This window comes from Oculina patagonica, chromosome 2 (genome assembly GCF_052425735.1).
Source record: "Oculina patagonica isolate OP01 chromosome 2, crgOcupat, whole genome shotgun sequence".
NCBI classification, from domain to species: Eukaryota; Metazoa; Cnidaria; class Anthozoa; order Scleractinia; family Oculinidae; genus Oculina; species Oculina patagonica.
Genome location: NC_135759.1, coordinates 22,323,073 through 22,341,067, shown reverse-complemented (window position 1 = coordinate 22,341,067; position 17,995 = coordinate 22,323,073). Strand labels below are relative to the sequence as shown.

At 36.9% G+C, this 17,995-nt stretch overlaps 1 protein-coding gene across 1 annotated transcript; it reads left to right on the top strand.

Annotated features, from left to right (window-relative positions):
* Nucleotides 1-2,834: 2,834 nt before the first annotated feature.
* LOC144643488 (uncharacterized) lies at nucleotides 2,835-15,758 on the top strand. Its single transcript, XM_078502751.1, has 8 exons — nucleotides 2,835-3,127; nucleotides 3,332-3,586; nucleotides 7,878-8,304; nucleotides 9,378-10,543; nucleotides 11,201-11,306; nucleotides 11,879-11,931; nucleotides 12,334-12,431; nucleotides 12,799-15,758. Exons 1-8 carry the CDS (start codon nucleotides 3,083-3,085, stop codon nucleotides 14,594-14,596), a joined length of 3,948 nt encoding a protein of 1,315 aa, XP_078358877.1. The 5' UTR covers nucleotides 2,835-3,082; the 3' UTR covers nucleotides 14,597-15,758.
* Nucleotides 15,759-17,995: the final 2,237 nt, after the last annotated feature.

Here is a 17,995-nt window from a genome sequence, read left to right as displayed (position 1 = left end):
TGGCCAATTGGAATACATGACTTCGTGCACGCAGTATCTTGGTTATTATATAGATTGAAGGTTTAGAGACTAAACTAAAGACTACAATATAAAAATTTATATTTTCTAAAACAATAACAACTCGTATTCAAATATTAAGTAAACCATTAAATTGCTCACATAAGTAACTTAAAATATATATTAATTTATCATTGTCATTATTATAATATTATTAATCACTTAACAAAAATTGATTACAGAAGCAAGAGATACCAAGCTACAATGTGTAAATTTAATTAGTTAGTTTTTAAACTTTCGATAAAACTGTTGAGGGAAAAATGAGAGCATTTTGTTCCAATATTGATATTACAGTTCCCTTACAAGTTAGCTGTTAATATCAATATCTGTTTAAATATGCTTAATTGTTTGATATTGTAGAACTTTTGCTTAGGAACACTAGATTAATACATGTCTGTTTAATATATGTGTGGTTCACTTTAACTTAAGGTCAAGTTTAAAAAACAAAGATTGTGTTCAGTGCCAGTACTGTAGATTCGCATTTTGTTTGGTTGATCTCCATGTCAATAACACTATGCTGACGATAGAGTTTGTCTCCAGCAAAAATGAGGCTAACAAATTAAAGAAGTGAGAAGTAATAATTTTTTTGTTAGTTGGAAAATTGAGTAACAAATTGGCTACACTAATATTGAATACAACTTATTATAAGTATAGAAATGAATTAAACCAAAAGAGGTGAACACTATGTAAAAGAAGTGTTCATTGTGGCATTTTGTCAAAATGTTTTTGCTGATCATTTACGCTACATATACAGATAAAACTCTTCTCATTGTTGATGCAAAAATACATCCCTTCAAAATTCTGCTTTTAAGAAGTAACTAGAATCATGGAATTGTGCACAATATATTACACAGACAAAATACTGGCTGCCTAGTTTAAATTCATTTAATCACTGGAATAAATATTCTAGTAAACCAAGCTGTATTAAGTTACTGATGATCAGTGTATTATCATAATTAAATCTCCCAAGTTACAGTGAAACATGTTAAACTCTGATTATTTATGCAAAAGTATATATATTTCAGGAATAGATTATTGTGTGGCAAGATGAAAGGAAAAGAATAAATTACTCTAGGTCCCACAGTTGAAGGGCTCAGTGCAAAAATGGGCAAAAGTGATTTGGGCTTGAAATGAACATTGCTAAAAGACCACAACTCCAAAATCCGTGTGTGGGTTTGTTGACATAAGTGAAAGTACATAATTTGTAATAAATTTATTTTTTGCTGGCTTTTGCTCTGTTTCCGAGAAATATCATACCTATGCAAAAAAACAATGTTTTTTCCAGTTGGCATCTTAAGTTGTTTCATTAGTAAAATGGAACAACGAAACTTTAAAAGCTTTTGGCATATGTTATTCCTTTAAAACGCAGCCAAACCCAGGGAAAATAAATACAATACAATGTTTCATATACGTAACCAAACCCACATGCAAAATTTGGAGTCATTTTGTCTTGATGTTCTTTTTAGTCCAAAATCACTTCCATCCTTTTTGCACCGAACCCTTCAGTTTATAAATCTGAAAGAATTACAAAAAAGACACAAAAGGGGACATTAAAGGAACCATGGCATTATTAATTTTGATAGGAAAAGAGCAAGGAGTTCCTGGTGTCATCAAAAAAGGGGCTATATGTTGCCTTAAATAAACCCTAAATTTTCCTCTGGAAACAGTTTACATTGAATTTAATTAATTGGTTATTTTTTTCCGTACATAGATATAAACATTCCTGCCGATAATGACGTAAAGAATTCACTAATGGACATATTATTTTATTTCTATTGCAATATTTCATTTTGGAAATGAGTACACAAGGTATTCGACATTCAACTTTTGAATCAAAAAATGGAATATAAAAAAAAATTTTTTTACCAGTAGTGAATTTATGTATTACGTTTGTTATTGGCAGGAATGCTCATGACCCATTTTGGCTGTTAACAGATTTGCAGAACAAAACTATTTTTTTGTGTGATCTGAAAAAGAGCAAAATATAATCATTGTAAATTTGTCAAATTTTATTTTTTGTGGGAAATCAGTTATTTTTGCTGCAGTAATATTTTTTTATCAATGACTTATGACACTAATTAAAATTGGAAAATTTAAAATCCACAAGAATGGCATGCGATTCGGTGCAGCGAACATGCGTTATGGTCATGACTACATGCACGTAGCACGGCAGTTGGGAGATTTTATTTAAAGGTCAACTTGAAGACATAATTTATTACTTTTATCATTTCCTTATTTCTCATTATGTATTCATGTCAAAATGAGAAATTAGATACTGATCTTTGTTAATTTTGCCTTATCACATTCAAGAGCTTCTGCAGCTAACCAAAATTTTTATCAAAGTTAACAGTTTTTTGCTATTGTTATTATTTCAAATAATAACAATGTCTCAGGACTCATGTTAAGAAATATATATTGTAATGCAGTGTTGCATGAAAATTATAATTTTTTATTTGCAAGTGATTGGAATTATACGTTTAAAATTAGATATGACTAAGCATAACCTTTTGCCATAAATCTCAGTTTGACATATGAAAATTTTTAAGAGTACACATTTTTATATAATTTTCTATGATACATTTTTTATTCAGCTATTTAGAATCCCCTGCTTTTAAGAAAAACAAACATTTAAGTTAATATGTGCCTAGTATCACAATCTTCTTCGATGGGTGGGGAGGAAGTTGTTAGATCGTGGGTTAAAATAATTTCCGCTGAAATATGCAAGAAATACATTAAAAATATAAACAACAGGAAATGATCAATGGGCTTTGAAACAAGGAAATACATTCGTCGGTCGAACAACACCGCTGTTTTAGAAGTTCCGGTTTTATTTAGTTTTAGCTATTACAGTCACGTCTTCCGTTGGCGTTTTTTTACAATTTATTTTAAAAAAACGATCAATTCAAGGAGATTTGAACCGCATGTTCCAAGCATGTTGTTATGTCAGATAAAAGTGATCGATCTGTGACGTTTGCGAAGTCACGTGTCCTCTCCAAACTTTAAACCTCATTTGTTATGTGTGGCGATGTCAAAGTCAACTTCATCTACAATGCCCGTAACTCAAGTACAGGTATTTTTGATTTGTTTTCGCTTTTCGCCGCCAAAATTTTCCCCCGATGTAGCCTTTTATTTTTTAAAGCTTTGAGGAATATTTTTCAGTTAAAACTGACGCGTCAATCGACAATTTTGGACGTGTTCAATTCATTTCAATTTGTAGCATACCATGACAGAATTACTGCCTAACTGACTTTAAATTATTGATTTTTATTTTCAGTGGATCGGGGCCAGTTGTGGACGGCACAGCTCTTATACCTTCTACAGAGGTTTCAGATTAATTGTCGATGGAGTGGTGAAAAATTTCTGTCTCGGAGAGTTTTATTTTGTGAGGAATTCCATAAACCAACCGATATGCATAGCTGAGCTACAATTAGTTTGGCACGATGCGAGTACTGACAGCCAGCTTGCTTCCGCGAGAGTTTATTTCAGACCCGAAGATACTCCCGCAGGACGTCTTGCAAACCACGGACAGGTCAGTTATTTATAAAATTATTTCCAAGGGATTTTACTTCATTTTTCGCGCTTAGATTTGCCGTTTTGGAGTCCGTAAAAAGGCCATGCTTAACAAATCTTAAAACACTAAAAATTTGTTTGTTGAAGTTATAATGCTTCATTGATTTTGTGAAGACGTCGTTAGAAATTGGCGCTGAAACTCTAGTTCATTTTATCTTTTTATTTCTAAACCGATCGGAAAAATAAATCAAATTATCTTTCATTTAATTTCGTATTGATAAAAAACTTAAAAACATTAGCTGCTGAGAAAGAAATCACGACGCATTAAAACGGACTATTTAAGCTCGGTAGAGCACGCTTTTGTATCTGTCCGCCACTTGTATGTCCTATATTTAGATGAATATTTATTAGAACTAGGAAAAAATAATGTGCCTAAAATATTTTGTTTTTTTAGTAGTGATCTGAAGACCCTCCACTCGTAAGTGTAACACTTTCTGCAAAACGGATCGACAAACTGAGATTTCGTCTTTTGTTTCTATAGCGCGCCGCGAGGAAGTGAAAGAATTCCCATGTGCTGAACTTCATTAAATTTCATTTCTTAATTTTAATAATGTCCGAACTGATTTTATGGTCTCTTAATTGCCTGGATAAGCTGTTTGGAAATTCAATAGTTTACGGAATCAAACTGACAGTTTATTGGCGAACCTGGAACGCTCCGTAGTATTTTATCAGCAACAGCACGACGGTTTCATGTAATGAACTTTTTACAACACCACGCAATTTATATTCATGAGGTCATATCGGTAAACAACGTTTTATTCATCGCGCGTTCCGTACGGTGTTTACAGTTATTTCCATTTTTTTTCTCGTTTGGGGTGCAAATTAAATTTAAATTTCATAAAGATTTCAATCGAGAAATGAAGAGTTTATTTGAGAACGACAATTTAAGCTATAAAACACCAAGCGGTGTTTTGGCTTAAACAAAAGACATTGATTTGCATTTTCAACACCGCAAGTAGAATTCACTCGCAATGTTTCCGGTCGAGAGATTGTATTTCAGTTTGCTGAGGAATTTTATTTTTGGCGATTATTTTGTTTTCACTTATTCGATTTTACAAATAGAAATTCAAGCAAGAAAACGCCCGTTTTGGTGGCGCGATTTCAAGCAGAAATTGACATTGTATTTGATGAAAGGTAGCACCTCTGTGCCCACGACAGATGCGTATTAAGACAACACAATAGAAAATATTTGAATAAAAATAATAACCAGCCTTTTAGCTTTAAGAAATTATCTTAATCGGATTTTTCTTCTCGTCCTATCTACCCGTTTTAGATAACTTTTTTGACCCATGAAATATTTGATTTCCTTTTCATGGTGATTCCGCGAGTTTCTACGTTTCTAATGGAGATTTTGAACAGAGATCGATGCGGGTAAACAAATTACCACATGGTCTTGATATTAATTGGAATTAAAATCTATGGATTGTTTTTAGTAAAATATTGGTTAATGGACTACGTTTCGATGTTAAAATTGCTAAATGATCGATAGAGTGTTGATAATATATACGAACAGACTGATGTCTATTTCAAAACAACCTCGCATTCAGTTGTAAATTTCACTAGTTACTTAATACGTTTTGTATTACATTATCGTTTATTCAGGATTAAGGGTGAGATCAATTGAATTTTACTATTGTTTTTATTCAATGTTCATTCTAGATCTTTGGGAGTATGTTTTAGGCAAATTTTCTTCAAAAATAGGCCATGTTTTTATTAACCGTGCTCCAAATGGTATTCTGTTTTGATAATTAATTGTTCAGTGATTTCCTTTGTCAATTTCCATTGTTAAAATATCTTGAGTCCATAAACGAAAATGTAATGTGATTTTTGTATAAGATTGATGTAATAGTTTATTCTGATATTCATATCACCAATACTAGTCAAGCTTCTTTAAAAACAAAAATCTAAATCTGTAATTATAAATTGGTTTGGAAGGGTAAAAACTTATAATAATTTTAAGAATTGTGTTATGCAAATTAATTGTATCTTTTTTGTCACTTAAAAATGACCTGTCATTCCAAGGTTTTGCATAAAACCACATCTTGTCACAAGACAAACTCTGGAAAATTGAATGCTTCAATATAATTCAATATCACTGGAATGAAGGATAATTTAATATCACTAAGGGTGAAGGGTTAAGAAATAGCTCAAACTAATTCTACCACTTCTTCCTAAATGTAATGTGTTCTGTCACGTTCAAGAGTGTCTCATTTCTTCTTTCTTGTTTAATAATTGCACCAGGTTCTACACTCTCAGATAATTGAAAACCACTCATAAAAATGACATGATTTTTTTGTATTCAGCTTATCAGCTTTGTTTACCGTTGTGACTATTATTTGATACATTTAATACAACACATTTTTATTCCTGTTTATACACGGTACTTGGGCTCTCTATCTTTTTATCCATGGAATATTTTTTTTTTGAAGTCCATAACTACATATGAGCAACTTATATTTAATTGTTGTAAGTACTTGATAAATGTTGAGTGAATGCCTGCTATTTAGCTCTTATGTACCTTTATCACCAAAGGTGAACTTAGGCTAGCACATGTGCGTGCAACAAAAGGCTGAATTAATTAGCAATATCTTTTCCAGTGTTTGTGAAAAAAAAAATGTCATGTATAAATGTACCATCAGCTTTGGTTGTAAGTCCCTAAGCACTGTTCCTCACTTAAAAAGTTGGATGAAAACATTTTTATTAGGAATGGTTGAACCATCACAGATGTGTTCATCCAACATGATGTCAATTGAAAAATGATATATTTAAAACTATAAACTAAAGTACAAATGTGGCCTAACACTACTGTAAAAATTGTATACTAAAAAAATCTAAGCTTCCGCCAAATTATCAACAGCATCATCAGCCCCCTGACGTTATTGGTTATTGAGCCAGATCTTAATAGATAGTAACTTAAAATGGAAGTTTTATTAAACTGCAATAGCCTCCTTTGAGTTACAACTCTTGTCTTTGGTTTGTTAGGAGTTTGTTTTAAAAACGTTTCAAATTATTGTTTGCTTATGACTGTAAAAGAATATTGAGTAGATTCTATACAAAATGTAGGAAAAAAATTCATTATCTGACAAAGGAATTCCACACTAAATTTAATGCGAAAAAAAAATTACACAAATAGTAGATTAATGTTTGCATTAAAAGTTTTTCAAGTGAAATTCAATGTGGAATACCCAAAATGTTGGGTAGAAAATTTTTCTTGAGATTATTCCACAGGGTTTATCCATTTTGCTAGCTGTTTAAGTTTAACAAAATGCAACTGTTTGCTGTTCTTCTTTCTGACAATCTTAATATGCCCTTGTAATTGTAAGAATTCAACAATATTTTTTTATTCTCTAGGCTAAGCAGTTCACTGTATAGTAAGGGAGGAGGATCTTTAGCACAGTCCTGAATCTAATTTTAAGAATGATAAATTTTGTGACACTGTAGTATGTACCTTGTCAAGTAGTTCTTGGTGTTTGTCAATCCTTGAGTGCGTGAACTGTACACCATGCTCAAGTAAAGGGAATAATTAAAGAATAATGGTCTGTCTAGACCAGGCTTTTAGGTAGTAGATAAAATATGAACGGGAGATCTGTATGGGTGTTTACAATGGCGAGCCGATAGGCGAACCATTGTAAACGGCCATACAGATCGGACGCAATTTATTCTACTTGTGAAATGAAAACAATAAATTGAATGCAAATTATTATGCGATCAGTACAGATCTGTATCAAAAGTTAATGAATACTAATTAGCTGAGCAGGAGTCTGTATCAAAAGTTAATTCTATTGTTTGATTTGTATTGGGGTTTACAGCTGTGTACATGTGATCTGAATATGGTACTGGGATTGGTTTGCACCCACATGAATATTTAATGAATTTTACAAGCAGGATTTAAAAAGTGGGAGTCCAACATTTTTACAAGGCATGACTTTGTCCCCATAAGAGGGCCTGATGAGTATGCAAGGTGTTTTTCTACAGTTATAAGTGCAAAGGTATCTAAAGATGTCCAAATTTGCCAAAAAACGTCTTATTCATATTAATTTTCTCTGAAAAGTTGCCGTCCATAGGACTCCTGGACTCCCACCTGGCTAAAGCCTGGTCTAGACAGATTTGTTGTTAGACTGATAATTTATCTGGTAACCCAGTGGAAGTCTCAAAAACAGGAAACAAATTAGACAGCAGTCTATGGAAGTCCAACCATAAATAGACAGATACCTGTAATATTATTATGAACTGGCTTTGTTTGTACATAGGATGAGCTACTTTATGCTGACCAGAAGATTGTTATCAAGTGCCATGACATGGCTGTCTGGCAGGACACAGGTCTCCAGTGGAACTCTGGAATGGTGCCTTTATGTGAAAGTGACTTTGTCTGTGTTGACGACAAATACTATTTGAACAGCAACTATGCTGATAGGGAAAAAGAAACATTACAAAATGCCAATGAGGCATGGATGAAAGGAGATCATCCTCGTAGCCTTCAGATCCTCACATTTCCAGCCTATTGTCGTTATGGAGCTCTTAAAAAGAGGCTTTTGTCTGGTATGTCCTTGACAAGAGCTCAACTAGTTGCCCTGGGTGGAGTCATTGCAGAACACAGAAGTATCCGTGTGCTATTCTGTAGAGACAGTTTTCATCACCCATACTTGGACAAGTTTGAACTATCTGGTGATAACAAAGGTATGTATGCAGGGGTTTCATTAAGTTTTGAAGTAGGAAGGCGGAAGGCAGCAAAGGGAGAGTAGGTGGGCAGAAAAGAACACAATGAAGCAAACTTCCTAACTCTTGAATATCCTGGCTGGTCCCGGATCCCACCTTCTAATGAGAATCCTGCATATGTCACACATGTCATTACATGTCCAGAATTGATATACATTCAGAAGTGAAGGTCTGGGAAGTGGGATTTTAGGACCAATAACCCCTAAGGGCCCTATAGATACCTGCCCCCTTCTCTTATGAAATATGTGACAATTGCAATCAGAACATGTATGAGAGAGTTTTTTAGCACATTTCCATGCACGTTAAGAAGGAAATTGAAAATATGAGGCACAGCGGAATATTACAGATGAGCTTTGAGGTGTTTGGAAATGCAATAAAACACTGTTTCGAATCGTTTTCAAATACTAAAACTAAGGAGTATATGAAAAATAAATTCATAAAAAAAATCTTTGCTAAATTAAGATGATATATCCAAACTGCTGTCACAGGCTATGATTTCCCTTGTTTTAATTTGATGTCAAAATATTAATAAGTTTTAGAACAGCAAATAAAAGTCATTTTGGTCTAAAGGTAAATATTGTGATAGATTATCTACCTGATCAAGTAACTTGAGACTAATTCCAGACAGATTACAGTTCCTTATTATCTATAACTGGATTTAACAATTATGTTAGTTTTCATCTCAGACGATTTATCTTTCTCAGACAGGTAATTCAACATTCAAAACTTTTAAATCCAGCCACTCTAATTTTGAGAGCGATTATGGCACTAATCACTCTTGTAGTTTGACAGGTTAAAAGTATGAATTACATGTCTAAGTTATGATTTTGTTCAGTCTAAATACAAATTTGATTTGGTTGAGAGCCTCAAAATGGCCTGTAAGCCAATGAAACATTTACTCGACAGACTCCGTGTGACTGTTGGCTTTTTCCTAATCTAAGACAATGGTGAAACCTAACAGAAAAATATAAACATTATTAATCAACAGCATTGGCAAGTGGTATACTATAATCTATTTTCTATTCTATCACCAGCACCAGTTCTGAAAGGCAGGCCAAGAAAGAAAAAGAGGCTCAATGCAGCACAGAATAGTGTTCTTAAGAAGAAAAGATTTGTGGCAGACATTCAAAATCATCTTGCAAATTCACCTGCGGCAAAGCGATGCAAGCTGTCAGAGGAAGAGGAGAGCACAGGGTCAGACGTGTCAGAAGGAGTGTTGGAGAGAATCAAGGCACCTCCTCAAGTGGGGCGCAAAGTTCAAAGCACTGGCCCCCCACCACTGGTAAAGCCTAGAGTGCATGTTACAATTCCAGACAAGACAGAAACAGCTGTGATTTCCAAAGTTGCTGCTCAAGATGTGCCAATGTCGAGAGGGGAAAGTGCCAAGGTTCCTCCGCCTCTTATTCCATCTAATATGATAAAGGTAGAAGCTGTGCCTACTTCACAGCCACTTCAAACCAGCCACAAGCAAATAAATGAGAACATTACTGAGTGTTCAAGAACAACACCAATTCAAAAGGCGATTTATTCCACCAATGCAAAGATAAGAGACAATGAAAGAGTTAACAACAACAATAACACTGTTTTGTTGATCAAGCCACGTTTAGCTGATAGAATCCAGGCAAAAATGAACACTGCACCTGTTCCAAGTCCAAGCCCTTCTTTGGAGAGCAAAACTGGTAAAATATCGAATTCATCAGTGGAAAACAAGAAACCTTCAAACCACCCAGCTGGGACAACTGTTACATACACCCACAGTGTAGAGGGTGCAAGAACAGTCCCAACTGTCCAGGCTAGTGTGTCCTCGCATGCTGCCACAAACAGTCGACCAGTGATGACAACACAGGGAACTGTCAGCACTCAGCTGGCAACATCCACAAGTCCCGTAGTACGCAGTCAACCTGTAGCATCTCTGCAGCAGCCTGTCACTAGTTTCCAAGCAGTTGCTCCTAAACCTCAACAGGTTGTGACACCCTTCACAGGGTCTGTTTCATCTTCAGTGAACACTGCAAATGCCGTGATGGCAAGTGGTGGCATGCCTGTGAGGTCCAAGCCAAGTAAGGAGAATGAAGAGAGGCAAGTGAGACCACCATGTGTTTCAGAGGAGAAGAAAGAGAACGAAATAGAACAAAAAGAGGAATCTGTTGTGTGGAAAAAGAAAAAGAAAAGACTACGAATGCCTGGCAGTGTCAAGGATGAGGTAGGTGCTCCAAGTGTCTGCAGTGTAGGCTTTTAACTTAAACTCAACAATCAGTTAGTTAAGGTTATGGGAGATGGTGCTTGAAATGTTGGTGGAGCCTCAGTACAACTCAAGCAATTCAATTCATGAGAACCTTGTGAGCGGCAATCACTAGGAACTATCACACTGAAGATCAGTTAAAAATGCATACTTGATTTTCCACATACTTTCCACAAGGGGGCAAAAACTTTAAAGGCTATAAACATGTGAAAACAACCGTAAAATGACCTGACATCAACAGGAGAACTGTAAACCATAAGGGATCCCTGCAAAATGAGACAACTGCTAGACATCCTTTGCAGGGAACTGCTGACCACCATTGTCCCAAATTAAACTTACATGTAAAGGTCCTTCAAATGAGAACAAAAATTTAAATTATTACATGAAAGTCCTGAAAGAATGCATTTCCTTCAAATTTGTGCTGTTTGGGTTATTGTTTTCAACGCTCAAATAAATTTGCCCTAGCTGGTAAATATTTTTAATTCTTGTTCCCAAAACTTCAGTTGAACGGGACTTATCTATATTCTTTTTTCCTTTGTGATTATAATCGCACTCATGAATATGAATTTCCTGGAGATATGCCAGTTAAATGTACCTCTTGTTTGTAACATTAAATAGGAGTATGACGGTGACGATGAGAAGGACTTCATGCAAGCCTTGCGTGACTTCATGAGAAAGACTAACCAACCGCTAGGCAAGCTTCCTGCCTTGGGCTTTAAGAAAGGTATGACTCACAACTTACCGGTAATAATTCAGGGCTCATTGGCATTTGACGTTTTTTGATTAGTACTGTCAAACCTCCCACAAGCAGACACCCTTCTGACAAGAAAAAGTGTCTGCTTAGGAGAGGTGCCTCTTAGTTGAAGTGTTTGAATGTAAACTATGTGATGTATGTTTGTATCTGGCTGGGACCATGCAGGGTTGCCATAAACCTTTCAAGGTCAGGGATAAATCAGAGAATTTTGCAAAAAGTCAGGAAAAATCTTAGTTCTTGTCGAAGTCAGTGGATTCAAATGCCTTGCATTTAATATCCCGTAAAAAAGGTAAAGAGATCGAAAATGAAGAGAACAATAATATTGATGGTCTGCAGAAGAAGCTGAAGCAAATGTCATATTGGATTTGGCTTATTTGATAAGTCACCTAATGCAAGGGCAGTGAAAATTGTTTTGAGGTCAGTAAAAAGTCAGGGAAAAAATGAGTGGCAACCCTGCCATGACTAAGTGTCTGCTTATGGGAGCTGTCACCTAGGAGAGATCCAACTGTAGTTTTAACACTTTTTTTGTTTGATTTTTGCAGTGAATCTGTGGACCATGTACAGCACTGCACAGAGATTTGGAGGTTATGATGCAGTGAGTATCATGTTACTTGTTTAATAATTATTTCAAGACTATTATTTTTAGGAAAATATATAGGTGACTCCTGGTCATGTCTGAGACCAGTCTTTGTGGAGTGATTAATTACCGGTAACTTATTTTATGAAGAAGTGCTTTATTCGTGCTAATATCCTAAAATTGGCTTGTTGAAAAATTTGCAAAAAAATATTTCATAAATACACAAAGCAAATGTGGTGTGCACCAGTGGAGGTGTGTGTATGTGGTGGGGGGGGGGGGGGTAAATATGGCAAGTATTAGACCCACTCCAGCAGGTCTGGAAACAACAACAACAAAAAGCCATCCTAACCTACAAACGTGCATTAATTAAGGTGTTTTAATTCACAAGCAGTTACTTATTAGTCCTGAATATGATTCTAGGTAACAAGCAAGCGTTTGTGGCGACGTGTTTATGACTCACTTGGAGGGAGTACAACAATAACTAGTGCTGCCACGTACACCAGGAGGCATTATGAAAGGTGAGTGAACAGGACATGCTTAGGTTAAATATTATTGTGTCATCTATTTCTATAGCGGTAGCCTGAATAAACAGCTGTCTATGTCAGGGATGAAATAAGCATGACTTCTTGATATTTAGTATATACACTCTAACTTGTAGTTGCTGGGTTTGTTGTTGCATCACTGCTAAGCAAACAAGAATAAACAACCTGATAGACAATAAGACAATAGACAATAAGCAATACACACAACTGGTGGTTTCTGCAACCCTGAGTAATTCCCCATTTTTTCAACCTCTTTGTCTTTTATTGGCATTTTATTGTGGTTTCCAATGATTTTTTTGTTAAGACAGCAAGACCCACTAAATGCTGTTCTTTTTGTTTCTAGGTTACTGTTGCCTTATGAGAGGTATGTAAGAAACCAACTCAAAAAGCAGATGGATGAGAAAAATCCCTCTACTGTCAATAGCCTTGCACAGAAATTGCCTCTTAACAAACCAGAGAAGAAGCAAGGTTTAACAGTTTCTAACACAAAACCTGGCATTGAGACAGACAAGACTGCAGCACTGAAGCAGAATCAGGGTACTGTAAGAGCTATTACACCAAGACCTCAACAGGACAGTACTGCTGTGTCGTCACTGCCATCATCAACTTACAGAATGAATACCACAAGTGACGCAAAGGGGAAAGCAGCTAAAACAAGTGACTCAAGTCAGGTGTACTCTGTCACAGCGTCATCTGTTAACAAGGCTTCCTTTAAACCAGGAATGCCACCAGTTGCTGTCCGATCCATCAAACAAGAATACCAAGAGCCCAAAACTTGGAGTAACAAGTCAAAGATAGGTGCAGCACCAGCCATCACCTCATCGATGGAAAAGAGAATTAGAGATATACCAACAGAACAACTTCCACAAGATGTAGACACCAGTCAGCAGAATAGAAACTATATAAAAATCATTCGGAATGATGAAGAAGCAAGTGCAAGAACCAACACAGTATATGCTAAAAATACAACTGCTGTGAACACCAACCTGAAGCAATCTGTCCAGGTTGCTCCACTTCAGAGAGTTACTAGACCAGTTCATGATGATGCTGTTGCACCGATGTCTTCTCCATCACAGCTTTTAAATCCTGTAAGCAAGGGAAGAGAGATTATTGATCTAACGTCAGACGACAGTCCTCCAGGGTTGCATTCAAAGAGCTACTCTGTGCCACACGATATAGGGTCTCAGGGGAATGCACAGGAATTGTCTAAAGAGCAGAAACCAGTTGGTGGTGGAGACTCTGAGGGGCGAAGACATGCACAGAAATCACAAATTAGGCAGGAATATCATGACGGCAGTTCAAGGCAACATCCCATTAGGGAAGTGCAGCCAAGTGGACAGTTGTCGCCAGTTTATGATATGCCGACCTACAGTGTTCAACCATTCAATAACAGTAAAGTTCCAACTCAAGTTAAAGATAGCTTGTCGGGTTCAATGACCAAAAAGGGCAAGGATGAAGGCTATCCACCTATAAAGCAAGAGACAGTCCTTCCAAAACATGATAAAAAGAGGCATCAACAGGCACGCGTGGAAAACTTTGAAGGGCGATATACGCACTCTCCCTCATCTGACAGTGTCGATGAGCATTTTGCTGAATGGCTTCGAAGGCAGTCCACTGTGCAACACCGCCGACCCAAATCCAATGTCAGTCATCACATACAGTCGGCTAATCCAGAGCTTGGCCAGTTCAGATATGGCTACATCTCGGAAGACATCTGTGCTCCAGACTGCTCATGCTCTTTACCAACAAATAGAAAAGATGAAATTATTACAGCAGTCCCTCCACCAAAGCCAAAGAAAGAACACTATGAAGAGGATCTACCATTTCCTGCACTGTGGAGTCCCTCCATGGTAGCAGATCACCCTGATCTCTATATCTCACATCCTGCGCATCTTCAAGCACCACCAGACACACTGGCCAGTCACATGTGTACTCCATCGAGGATCTTCATTCCCACAGCCCAGATTTTCAGCCCTCCTTATCACATGAGCATGGCTCCCATGGGTGCTCCTCCTCTAATAGCTGGGACAGATGATCAACTGCACATTCACCCACACTGTTTGATGGCATCATCATATCCCTGCACATCCAGCTCAAGGACACCAGATGGAACGGGTTATCCTCTATACTCCTTCACATGAATAGTCTTTTTGGTAGATGTCTATTTTTGTACCCTGTATCTTAACTAATACTAACTGTAACAAACTCCTACGAGATTGACTGTGTGGAAAGGAAGTAATTATATTTGCTTAGGGTCCCTTGCAGGATGACATGTTAAATAGTCACCCTTTAACTCTTTCACTCTGAAGAGTGCCACAGATCACGTTTTTAAAATCAAAATCCAAGATATTAACTATTTGCTGCACTTTTGTAAACATATTTCTAATTGCTAGCCAATGAATGGGTGATATTTCACAAACATCCTGCAAGGGTCAGAAGACCATAAGTTGTTCTAAAGTGAGTTAACCTTAGGGTGAGCCATGAAAACTAACGTTTGGTGTCACTATTCCTCTTCTGTAGAACTAAACATTTTGTGCATTTACTTGTCACATAGTCAGCTGGTCTGACTATCATTCCCTTAGTTAGAGGAGCATATTCATGTTTATTAAACATGACACCTCTTATAAAACAGACAGTCACAATATTCGTATAAACCTGGATATGGCATATACCTGTAGGTTTGCTGGGAATTCTGGCACTTAAGCTTGTGTCAGAATGTTTGCAATTTTTTCGTTTTATTTTTTTTTTTTTCGGCACATTCATATTGAACAGGCTTGGGAGTTTAAAGTTGTAGTGAGCAACCTCATAATTGCTATCACTGTAATATATATTTATTTTTGGCATTCAGAGCTCATCACTCTCCTTGAGAGTGTGTAAACAACTTATAGCGTTTACCATAAGGTAACCTCTAGAAAATACTTTCAGGTTTTTGTCATCTATTAGAAACTCTATACTTAACAGTACTTGCCTTTTGTTACAAGTTTTTTGTATATGCCCTCAATTCCACTGTAAATTTTGTGAATAACTAAAAAGGTTTTGTTTTGATGCGTGTGAAATAGTGCCCGCGAGCATTTGTTTTTGTTGTGAGAAAGAATTCTTCTCTTGTCACCTAACAAGTAATGATGTGTTGATCTTAGTTAGGGTGATAGATTGTATTAATTATTAATCGATTATTTATTGATTCGTTCTGATGTGCATGATTTCTTGATACCAAAAGCAAACTTGTTGTTAAATATGGACATCTACAAGAACACTTTAGGTTTAAAGCTGATTCAGATAAAATGTCTTATCTCCGATTATCTGCTGTAAAGCGGCCTTCACCGACAAACTTTGGCCCGTGGCCTCGTCGGGTGTGCGCGTGCACGGCACAGTTGGCCGGCCTGCTCTCTTCTCCCCAGTTTGCCTTGTTTGCCCTGGTGTGTCTCCCCCCCTGTTTGCCCTTCCCTTTGTCGGGCCCTTAAGGGTGACAATTTTTATTCCCCTTCTTCGTTATAAGCAAGACCAAAAGAATTTTGCTAGTTAATGTTATATTGAAAATATTATTGCAGGACATTATACTTATAGTTAGCCTTTTTGACAAGTTCTACTGTTGATAAAGTGTGTAACTTTCGAGTTTATCACTGTTTGTTGATCCTATTGCAGAGATGTGAAATATTTTTTAGACACAACTTTGTAGTATTTTTTCTAGAACACAAGGCTATTTTTGTACATTTTGTAGTATACTGAATGAAGCTTGTGATTTTTTACCTTGATGTATTGTATTTATTTTTGTGTGGGTCACATGGACCTCAAAGATGAGACTTGAATATATGAATAGTATTTTGCTTGCAAGGAATGTAAATAAACTGTTTTTCCTAATTCTTGTTGTCGACTCTAATTATTATATTTTCACTACAGTCAACTCTCTCTAAAACGGACATCCTCGGGACCGGCTCCAACTGTCCGTCTTAGAGAGGTGCCCGTCTTATAGGGAGTTTAGTTACAGTAAAATGACTGAAAAACGGCAGGGACGTGACAAACATCAGGTGTCCGTCTTATAGAGGTGTCTGTTAAGAGAAAGTTGACTGTAGTCAGATTTGGGAAAGAACAGCAAGGAAAATGGGAACCATATTTTCGGGAGGGAGGATTGCAACCCAAAGTCACAATTTCAGCCACGGGATTGGCCATCAAGTGTATGTTTCTCTATGTTTCTGTATGTTTCTTGCTTTATATGGCTAAATAGCCTCGTTTCCACAGTTGTCTCCCCCGCAGGAATCATAATTGGGCGCCTAAAAGACCCTGGGAATGATACAAGCTATTAGCACGAGTGCACTGCGCGCGTCTCTAAGGGCGCTTTCCACTAGTCAGAACTGGCCGAACAGACCGGTATATTCGAGAGCAGAATTCTGTTTGTCAGATTTGTCTTGTCAAATCATCCAATGCATAAATATATTATACACCGTTGTGGTGGTTTTGTGGGAAAAACTCGTGGAAAAGGCCCATTTTACATTCGCAACCACCGGGACCGGCCGGCCAGTTCTGAGTAATGGAAAGCGCCCTAAGTAAGGATTCCAACAAGAGCGACCCGGCGAGTTAGTAATAGCGACACTCAGATTGGAGTACGAGAGCAAACACGACTTTTGCTATTCATTACTTTCTCAGAGCCTTCACTCCTCCTTATTGCTGACCAGTTAAAAAGCGGAAGACTAAAAAACAAAACGCTGTGCGCGAGTCACTAACGTTACAAACAAAACCAGGGCGGGAGAAGGCTTCTCTCGCCCTGACAAAACTAAGTGCGCAAGTCGCTAACGTAACAATCAAACACAAAACAGAGTGCGCGAGTCACTAACGTAACAATCAAACACAAAACAGAGTGCGTGAGTCACTAACGTAACAATCAAACACAAAACAGAGTGCACGAGTCACTAACGTAACAATCAAACACAAAACAGAGTGCACGAGACACTAACGTAACAATCAAACATAAAACAGAGTGCGCGAGTTTCTAACGGAACAATCAAACAGAAAACAGAGTGCACGAGCCACTAACGTAACAATCAAACACAAAACAGAGTGCACGAGTTACTAACGTAACAATCAAACATAAAACAGAGTGCGCGAGTCACTAACGTAACAATCAAACACAAAACAGAGTGCGCAAGTTTCTAACGTAACAATCAAACACAAAACAGAGTGCACGAGCCATTAACGTAGCAATCAAACATAAAACAGAGTGCGCGAGTTTCTAACGTAACAATCAAACACAGAGTGCGCGAGTTTCCAACGTAACAATCAAACACAAAACAGAGTGCGCGAGTCACTAACGTAACAATCAAACACTAAACAGAGTGCGCGAGTCACTAACGTAACAATCAAACACAAAACAGAGTGCGCGAGTTTCTAACGTAACAATCAAACACAAAACTGAGTGCGCGAGTTTCTAACGTAACAATCAAACACAAAACTGAGCGCGCGAGTCACTAACGTAACAATCAAACACAAAACAGAGTGCACGAGCCATTAACGTAGCAATCAAACATAAAACAGAGTGCGCGAGTTTC